Source organism: Medicago truncatula, chromosome 3, assembly GCF_003473485.1.
Source record: "Medicago truncatula cultivar Jemalong A17 chromosome 3, MtrunA17r5.0-ANR, whole genome shotgun sequence".
Lineage (NCBI taxonomy): Eukaryota > Viridiplantae > Streptophyta > Magnoliopsida > Fabales > Fabaceae > Medicago > Medicago truncatula.
The window spans coordinates 5,811,394-5,821,397 of NC_053044.1; the positions used below are offsets into that span (position 1 = coordinate 5,811,394).

General features: G+C 34.3%; 1 protein-coding gene across 1 annotated transcript; it reads right to left on the bottom strand.

Annotated features, from left to right (window-relative positions):
• Nucleotides 1-233: 233 nt before the first annotated feature.
• LOC11409005 (uncharacterized) lies at nucleotides 234-9,676 on the bottom strand. Its single transcript, XM_039831849.1, has 14 exons — nucleotides 8,241-9,676; nucleotides 7,854-7,970; nucleotides 7,533-7,687; nucleotides 7,236-7,446; nucleotides 6,906-7,143; nucleotides 6,404-6,554; nucleotides 5,851-6,150; nucleotides 2,847-4,164; nucleotides 2,440-2,556; nucleotides 2,115-2,260; nucleotides 1,788-1,998; nucleotides 1,456-1,693; nucleotides 977-1,127; nucleotides 234-722 (listed from the first exon to the last, which is right to left on the bottom strand). Exons 1-14 carry the CDS (start codon nucleotides 9,535-9,537, stop codon nucleotides 423-425), a joined length of 4,950 nt encoding a protein of 1,649 aa, XP_039687783.1. The 5' UTR covers nucleotides 9,538-9,676; the 3' UTR covers nucleotides 234-422.
• Nucleotides 9,677-10,004: the final 328 nt, after the last annotated feature.

Genomic DNA, 10,004 nt, shown 5'->3' on the forward strand with positions numbered 1-10,004 from the left:
ATATAACATTTTACACTAAGCACGTGAGTCGTGTATTGTCGTGCGTTGAAATGTGTGTGAAATAGCAATCTTTCCCATAAAAAGGAGTGATTTAAGTGTGTTTTAAAAAATTTCCACGAAAATAGCAAAGTTTATTTTTGCACATTTTCTTCCTATTATAGCAATAAATGGACACCATATGTTCAATTTGGAGAAAGCAAGTATCCTATAATTCTGTTACATTACAGCAATAATTGATTTACCATACCAGATATAAATGGCCTGTTCTTTTAAATAAGTTTTTGAAATTTGCTTTTACAATAGGAATTTATCACGAATTATACTAACATAAAACTCAACACATTATTGTTCTATGATCTATCTATATCTATATCTATATTTCATCCATATCAGTATCTCTCTCACATACACACAGTGGCATTCTATCGGGCCTGTAACAATGAGATTGAAGCTTCATTTATTGAACACTTTTTTGAAGAAGATTTTGTGCTATTAGTATCATCTCCTCCTGCGTAGAACCCGGGTTCATTTGGTTTGGGGAGTAAATTTTCACCCTTTAACATAAAAACCACAGATGACATGTTAGGCCTATTTTCTGGTTTCTGTTGAACACACAATAGACCAACATGAATAAATCTTATTATTTTTGAAGATATGACATCATCATACGATATGTCAGCTATTAACTCCAGTGTCCTTCCTTCAATCCATAGTCTCCATGCCTAAAATGACATCAAAGTTACAACAAGAGAAAGCTCATCAATCACTTATAAAGTGGATTTTGATTGATTGATTTATTTTGTGTGTAGGTATGTGTGGAGTTCACTTTAAACTATTTTCATCATATGAATTAGTTTTCATTTTGAATTTCCTCCCATACATGATTCATTGAGACAAAAAAAGGGATATATGGAAAGCAACTAAAATAAATACAGTGTATCACAAGATAGAGAAACATATACACTTCAAAACTTACATGGCCAAGAAGGTTTAAATGATGTCGAGGGTCACAAAATCCGCGATTCTTTCTACCGCTAATTATCTCAAGTACAACGACTCCAAAGCTAAAAACATCAGATTTTATTGAGAAAGACCCATGCACTGCATATTCTGGAGGCATATATCCACTGCAAGAAAAAAACATTGAAGTTCGGAAAGATGTATATTAAAAGGAGTTTCAACATGGAAGAACTGAAGGTTTAAATAACTTTTCAGATCCTATAACATACAGTTCCAGTAACATAATTTTTAGTATTTAGTCCCTAAATAAAATTCTTATCGGTAATAATGCCTAAAGCATAGAACACATTGCTTGGAATATTTGTTGATATTGGACATAGTCTATGTATAGTCTATATTCTATGGACTAATACTCCAATATGAAAAATTATTATCAAAGACTAAAACCAATGAAAATTAAGCCTTATATCGAATTAAATATAGGTTAGATATTACTATGTTCCCATCACTCTATTTGTATTAGCCTCGGCTTCGTCTCCCATAAATGATCTGGCTAAACCAAAATCTGATATCTTTGGGATCATATCAACATCAAGAAGAATATTGCTTGTCTTGAGATCTCTATGTATGATTCTTAATGTAGAATCCTGATGGAGATACAGCAGCCCCCGAGCAATCCCGTCAATAATTTCCAAGCGCTTAGTCCAATCTAATAATTTACTTCGTGTTGTATCTAACAAATGAAACATTTTAACTTAGCATGAGAACTACATTATGGCAAGAGTAAACCTGAGAGAAATAAATTTGGTTGGTGTGAAAGTTCAAACCAAAAATAAAGTTATCCAAGCTTCTGTTGGGCATGAATTCGTAGATCAACAACTTTTCATCTTGTTGAATAGAACAACCAAGAAGTTTTACTAGATTACGGTGTTGAAGTGTTGCCATCATCTTTACTTCATTTTTGAACTCCTCGGATCCTTGTCTCGATGTTTTAGAAAGCCTCTTAACAGCAATCTCTTGGCCATCTAGCATTATACCCTAGTAATATTTTTGGAAATTTTAGTACTTGGTGAAATAAGAATCTTTGATTGAAATTTTAATTTGGTAATTTTAGTACTTATAGTACTTTGGTGAAATTTTAATTTGGACTTTACCTTGTACACCTGTCCAAAACCACCTTCTCCTAACTTATTTCTATTAGAGAAGTGATTTGTTGCATTGGTGATGGTGGAAAAATCAAATATCGTAGCCAAGTCATCATCTTCCTTCTCCTTCTTGTGAAATAACTTTCTTATATACCCTGAAGTAATAATTTAAGTGGTTTAATGTAAAAAAAGTATAGGGACAAAGCAATCAAACTCCAGAGTTCATTGTAAGTGTTTTTTTCTTTCTTTCTTGAAACACTCTTTGAGTACAATTTGAGGAAGTAAATCATAAATATTTGAGATTTACTTATCATTACTTTTTCACTTGGCTTACCATGCTTCTTCCTATATGCTGATATGACCATTACAAGAACGGATAGTCCTATTATGAATGCAATAACTCCTGCAACAGTCCGAACACGCTTCAAGTTTCTCGTATTCTTTATATGATCTGTAGGTTGAAGTAAATGTCATTCAAGAAGCAGATAAAGAAGGAAAAAAGATCTACAGGGAAAAGTGAAAAGAGAATTATTAATGCCACGTAATTTTATGTTTTTAACAGTACATAATTCCTAGAGATTGATTATTTCCAGAAGTTGGCATTTATATGTTTTGTAATCTTTTCCTATTAATTAAACAGTTAAGGTATCAGTACCAGCTATCACACAAATGATGAAATAAATAAATTTGTGCTATATATCTGACTGAAGAGATAAAATATGTCTTTGGAAATGAAAATACCAAGTTCTGAAGATGCCAGCCGTATGTAAATTTCTTGTCCTACGTCAGGATGTTTTCTCATGTCCACAATGTTGCCAAACCAAAGTAAGCAGCCACTCCCACCATCTCTGATATCTAAATTTGCATATGCAGTGCAAGAACAGTTTTTCAAACACATTGTCTTACATTCCTTAAGGCTCAAGCTCTTGTCAAACCACGATGCTGACGTATCTGGCAACTTCATGTTTGTGTACGGTAAAAATCCATCTCCATCGGGACAATTTAAATGCGTTTTCCTTACACACCCACCAAACCTATTTGACATGAAACCTTCCAAGCATTCACATATTGGAAAGCTTTCGCCATTGCAGTTAGAATTGATACCACACAAGTCATAAGCATCACACTGGTCTGCAGGACGAGAAGATATAGCCTCCCAAATTTGTGTCCTATCTGACCATTGAAAACGTTGTGACATTCCATATGGATCTAGCACCAATCTAGTATTAATTGAACTGTTCAAAGTTTCATATTGATAAGAGAATTCTTTGTCGGTGACTACTACTGAGAAATTCAAGACTCTACGCAGTCTTTGCCAAGAAACACCAGTGAAAAGAAATCCATTCCATGACCCTCCTCTATATAGAACTTTTGCTCCCTTTGAATTAACCAGTTGAGGAAAACCATGTATATCTATCTTATATGAACACTCACCTTCAGCAGGATCTTGAGGGTTTTTCCAAGATGTGAGATATCTATATGGACCAGTAACTAAGTTACTTTTCAGCTTCATTCCAGCAAGGAAAGTGTTACCAGGATAATCAAAACTTTCCCACAAGAAATCCTCATTCTCATCGCTGCTGTTTGCATCTTTCAAAACAAGGTTTCCTGAATCTAACAGCTTAACAGTAACAGATTTCACCGCTGCAATTCTTGATGAATTGGAGTTCCATATGACACCCTCGGAGCCATCAAGAATAATAAGACTTCCTTGATCGTTAAGTTTCAGCATTGCTGTTGAGTTTTGTGCAGGAGTATTTCTATTGGCAACCCATACAATAGTCCTTGGTGATATATTCTTGTACCATATACCGAAGTATTGATGTTGTGAATCGCCAAAGTTGAAAAATCCTGCTTCAAACCTTCCAGCTGCAGAGACAAGCGTATCACCGAATTGCATAAATTGATTTGGAGCAATAGCAGTAAAAGTGTTCTGTGTAGACAAAGTGGGCATGGAGCAAAATAAGAAAGTATACACCATTAGCAGTAGCATCTTATTTTGGTTCTTCATTCTGTTTGCGTATTTTTTTTTGATTGACGATTTAGCATTAGCACCTTGTTATTGTTGTTTTGCGTGTGTATTTAAACTTAAGGAAAATGCTAATTTATATAGACATTCAATGGTGATAGTCATAATGAGAAAGGGATATAACTTATTTATTTAGTTGTTATATTAGTAAAAATCATTGTCATGATGTAAAAGAAATTGTTTCAAAACAAAGGATTAATTTTGTTTGGTCAAAAGAAATTAAAGAACAAAGGATTTAATATTATTGTTGATGTTGATATAATTTTTAATGAAGTGAAAATGTGAATTATGTTGTGTTATAGTCAATTAGTATCCTCCTTTCAAAACAAAAAGGTCAATTAGTATCCTGAAATTTTGGGAAGAAAAATTTAAATTAAGGTAAGGTAAGTTCCAAGCAATAACAAGATACCGATGATGTACAAGTTATGTTCTTGTTCAACATTAACGATGGACCAGTGAAGCCTTTGTTTATAGATGTCAAGGATGGACATGTTAAATAGGTTGCTTATTCCAATTCTATTTGGCGGATTCTCAAACATTATTTTTTTTGCAAACCATAAAAATACAATTGTAATTTCAAAATTATTTTAAAAACTGATCCCACAATCTTTCATTTTCATTCTCTCCCAAACACTAGCAAAAACCGTGGTCGCTGCAAAGAAGTCGCGGCAGAGATAAAAAATTTAGTGATCGGAGGAATGAACCAATGAACACAATGGAAGGAACCTAATGGAAATCGAAGGAAGAAGAACATGCGAAGCTATTATTCCTTCCTATCAAACATTGTAGGGTTCTTCACCAATCCTATGTCCTTAGCAAGGGGATGCAATGTGAGAGTCTAGATAAGGTAGCAATCTTAATGTCTGATTCGGGTTTGGCTAGAGACCTCCTTATATAGGGAAAGATTAGGGTTTTTCCCAAGCAGCTCATTAGTTTTTCCTATAAGTACCGTCTTGTCATTAGGGCGGGAAATATGAGCGCTTCCTTACCCCTCAATCCTCGCCCTAGGCTGGAAGGAGTTTGGCTTCAGAACCATGTGGCCTAGGCGATCAGGTCATGGGCCTCTCAATTCTCAAACTTGGTTCTGGGAGCGATGGGCATGTGGACCAATCACTCAACCAACATAGTTTTAAAGTATCATTAGTCCAAGAGTTGATGTCACAATGAGTGCACTTTACAATGATTTAATCTAATTTTCCAGTCAACCCCGTTGTTGCTACCCCTTTTCATTGGACCGACAACAAGCTCTGATATAAATTGATAAGTATCAAGCACTTGGAAATTCCTCCCTTAAAGCTCGGTATAAAAGAGAGAACCAAGCCACTCATATACTTGACTGAGAAGCTCATACTACCAATGTGAACCCCTGTCATAAACCTTTTGATAGAAATTAACTATTACACAAAGAGAGCATGTTTGCAGCATGTCAAGGTTCCATATTAACAATCACATTCCAAAAGATAAAAAAATGAAACTTCAGATTCCAAACGATTCTATACAAATGGACATCAAGTATCCCATAATTCTGTTACATTACAACAATAATTGATTTATAATACCAGATATAAATGGCATCTTCTTTTAAATAAGTTTTTGAAATCTTCTTTTACAACAGGAATTTATCAAGAATCAGGCTAACATAAAATTACACATGTACAACACATTAGTGTTCTATGATCTATCTGTATCGATAATATCACACACAGTGGCATTCTATCGGGCCTCTAACAATGAGATTGAAGCTTCGCTTATTGAAAAATCTTTAGATGAAGATTCTATGCTATTTGTTTTATCCCTTGCAGCATAGAACCCGGGTTCATTTGGTTTGGGGAGTAACTTTTCACCCTTTAACATAAAGACCACAGATGACATGTTAGGCCTATTTTCTGGTAGCTGTTGCACACACAATAGACCAACATGAATAAATCTTATTATTTCTGAACATATGGCCTCATCATCATATAATACGTCAGCTATTAACTCCAGTGGTCTTTCTTCAATCCATAGTTTCCATGCCTAAAATGACATCAAAGTTACAACATGAGTAAGCTCAACACTTATAATGTGGATTTTGATTGATTGATTTATTTTGTGTGTTGGTAAGTGTGGAGTTCATTTTAAATTAGTATCATCATATGAATTAGTTTTCATTTTGAGTTTCTTCCCATGCAGTAGATTTATTGAGACCCAAAAAAGGGATATATGGAAAGCAACTAAAAAATAAATAGTGTGTCACAAGATAGAGAAACATATACACTTCAAAACTTACATGACCAAGAAGGTTAAGACGATGTAGAGGGTCACGAAATCCATGATTCTTTCTACCGCTAATTATCTCAAGTAGAACAACTCCAAAGCTGAAAACATCAGATTTTATTGAGAAGGATCCATCCGCTGCATATTCTGGAGGCATATATCCACTGCAAGATTTTTTTTTTGCAGTTTTTAGTATAAGGAGCTGCAAGATGGCACAGAACTGAAGGTTTAAATAAGTACCGTAATTTTTTTAGTAATTAGTCCCTAAATAAAATTCTTATCGGTAATAATGCCTAAAACATAGAACACAATACTTGTAATATTTGTTGATATTGGACATGGTCTATGTATAGTGTCCACTCTATGGACTAATACTCCAATATGAACAATTATTATCAAAGACTAAAACCAAAATAATGAGGATAAAAAACAATCTTTCCTGTATTTTAGGAATACAAACTGATACAAATCTTTAATAGAAACGAAAACTGAAATCAATGTAAGTTAGATATTACTATGATCCGATCAATCTATTTGTATTAGCCTCTGCTTCGTCTCCCATAAATGATCTGGCTAAACCAAAGTCTGCTATCTTTGGGATCATATCAACATCAAGAAGAATATTGCTTGTTTTCATATCTCTATGTATGATTCTTAGTGTAGAATCTTGATGAAGATACAACAGCCCTCGAGCAATTCCATCAATAATTTCCAGACGCTTAATCCAATTTAGCAATTTGCTTCGTATAGTATCTAACAAATTTCACATTCTTAAGTTAGCATGGGAACTACATTATGACAAGAGTAAACAAAGAAATTAATTTCGTTGGTGAGAAAGTTCAAACCAAAAATAAAGTAATCCAAGCTTCTGTTGGCCATGAATTCATAGATCAACAACTTTTCTTCTTGTCGAATAGAACAACCAAGAAGTTTTACAAGATTACGGTGTTGAAGCGTTGCCATCAAGTTTACTTCATTTTTGAACTCCTCGGTTCCTTGTGCCGATGTTTTAGAAAGCCTCTTAACAGCAATCTCTTGGCCGTCAACCATTACGCCCTAGTAATATTTTTGAAAATTTTAGTACTTAGAGTACATGGTGAAATAACTACATAGATAAACTAACATGATATCGAAGACTATACCTTGTACACTGCTCCAAAACCACCTTCTCCCAACTTGTTTCTGATAGAGAAATTATTTGTTGCATTAGTGATGGTTGAAAAATCAAATATTGTTGCGAAATCACCATATTCCTTCTCCTTCTTGTGCTTCCAGAGAAATAACTTTTTTATATACCCTGAAGTAACAATTTAAGTGGTTGAATGTTAAGAAAGTAAAGGAACACATCAATCAAACTTCAGAGTTCATTGTAATTTGTAACTAATTCTGTTTGCATCACTATTTGAGTAAGTATATCATAAATATTTGAGATTTACTTGTCATGATTTTTTCACTTGGCTTACCAAGCTTCTTTCTATATGTTGATGTGATCAAAACGAGAACGCTTAGTACTATAATGAATGCAATAACTCCTGCAAGAGTCCCAGCAAGCTTCAATTTCCGCTTATTCTCTTTATGATCTGAGGGTTGAAGTTAATGTCAGTCAACAAGAAGGTATAGAAGAAAAAAGCATCTTTAGAGAGCACAACTTCCATTTGGGAGTTTATTCATGATCATTTGGAAGTTGAACACAACTTCTTCTTCTTAAAAGTGAAAAGAGAATTTACTAGTGTCACGTAATTTCAAGTTTTCAAACAGTGCTTAATAATATCAACACAAATGGTGAAATATTAAATTTATGCTATATATCTAACTGAAAAGACAAAATATGTAATAAGAAATGAAAATACCAAGTTCTGAAGATGCCATCCGTATGTAAATGTCTTGTCCTTGGTCTTGATGTTTTCTCATGTCCACAATGTTGTTAAACCAAAGTATGCAGCCACTCCCACCATCTTTGATATCTGAATTTGCATATGCAGTGCAAGTACAGTTTTTCAAACACATTGTCTTACATTCCTCAAGGCTCAAGCTCTTGTTATAATACGATGATGATGTATCTGGCAACTTCATGTTTGTGTACGGTAAAAATCCATCGCCATGGAGACAATTTAAACGTGTTTTTCTTAGACATCCACCAGACCAATTTGATGAATCCCACTCTAGTTGAAATTTTGGCATGAAACCTTCTAAGCATTCACATATTGGAAAGATATCACCATTGCAGTTAGAATTGTTACCACACAAGTCATAAGCATCACACTGGTCTGCAGGAAGAGAATATATAGCCTCCCAAATCTGTGTCCTATCTGACCATTGTAAACGTTGTGAAGTTCCATATGGATCTAGCACCAATCTAGTATTAATTGAACTGTTTAAAGTTTCATATTGATAAGAGAATTCTTTGTCAGTGACCACTACCGAGAAATTCAAGACTCTATGCAGTCTTAGCCAAGAAACACCGGTGAAAAGAAATCCATTCCATGACCCTCCTCTATACAGAACGTTTGCTCCCTTTGCAGTAACTAGTTGAGGAAAACCATGTGTATCTATCTTATACGAACACTCACCTTCAGCAGGATCTTGAGGGTTTCTCCAAGATGTGAGATATCTATATGGACCAGTAACTAAGTTACTTTTCAGCTTCATTCCAGCAAGGAAAGTGTTACCAGGATAATCAAAACTTTCCCACAATAAATCCTCATTCTTACCGCTGCTGTTTGCATCTTTCACAACAAGGTTTCCTGAATCCAACAGCTGCACAATAACTGATTTCACCGTCGCTGTGCTTGATGAATTGGAGTTCCAGATGACACCTTTGGAGCCATCAAGAATAACAAGACTTCCTTGATCATTGACTTTCAGCATTGCTGTTGAGTTTTGTGTAGGAGTATTTCTATTGGCAACCCACACAATAGTCCTTGGTGATATGTTCTTGTACCATATACCGAAGTATTGGCGTTGTGAATCGCCAAAGTTGAAAAATCCTGCTTCATACCTCTCAGCTGCAGAAACAAGAGTATCACCGTATTGCATAAACTGATTTGGAGCAATAGTAGTAAAAGTTTTCTGTGTAGAGAAAGTTAGCATGGAGGAAAAGAAGAAGAAAAACACCATTAGCATAAGCCCCTTGTTATTGTTTTCCATTCTGTTTGTGAGTGTGAGTATGTTCTCATCATTTTCATTTTCATTTTATCAAATTACAATTCAGTTGACACGGCTTAGTCCAAGTCTTCCCATTTGTTTGACGATTAAGCATTAGAACCTTGTATTTTAATTTAAGGAAAATGCTAATTTAATAGTGATACTGAAAAAGAGATGTAATGTAACTTATTTATTTAGATATTCAATGCTAATTTCTTTTACCGTTACTTATATTTTGGCATTCCAGATTTTGTCATTGTCTTTCAAAGTCTTTGTTTGCCGTCATCTTCCATGTCAGATTTTTTGTTCTCTCTATCAAATTCTTCAACTTGCATTTTCTTTTGTCGATTCTATTATTATTTGTTTTCTTTTTCCGATTACTTTTATTGATTTTATTTGTTTAGGATCCGTTGAGACAAGATGTAAGTTAAAAGACTTACACCAAATATGTGACGTTAGATCTAATCAAT

Excerpts from the sequence above, each read along its gene's own strand:
- LOC11409005 (XM_039831849.1), bottom strand. The coding sequence starts at position 9,537 with ATGGAAAACAATAACAAGGGGCTTATGCTAATGGTGTTTTTCTTCTTC. Across the intron at positions 7,688-7,853 it reads AACATATAGAAAGAAGCTTG|GGTATATAAAAAAGTTATTT; the intron begins GTAAGCCAAGTG and ends TTGTTACTTCAG. Across the intron at positions 4,165-5,850 it reads TCTCATTGTTAGAGGCCCGA|CAAGGTGCTAATGCTAAATC; the intron begins TAGAATGCCACT and ends AAACAACAATAA.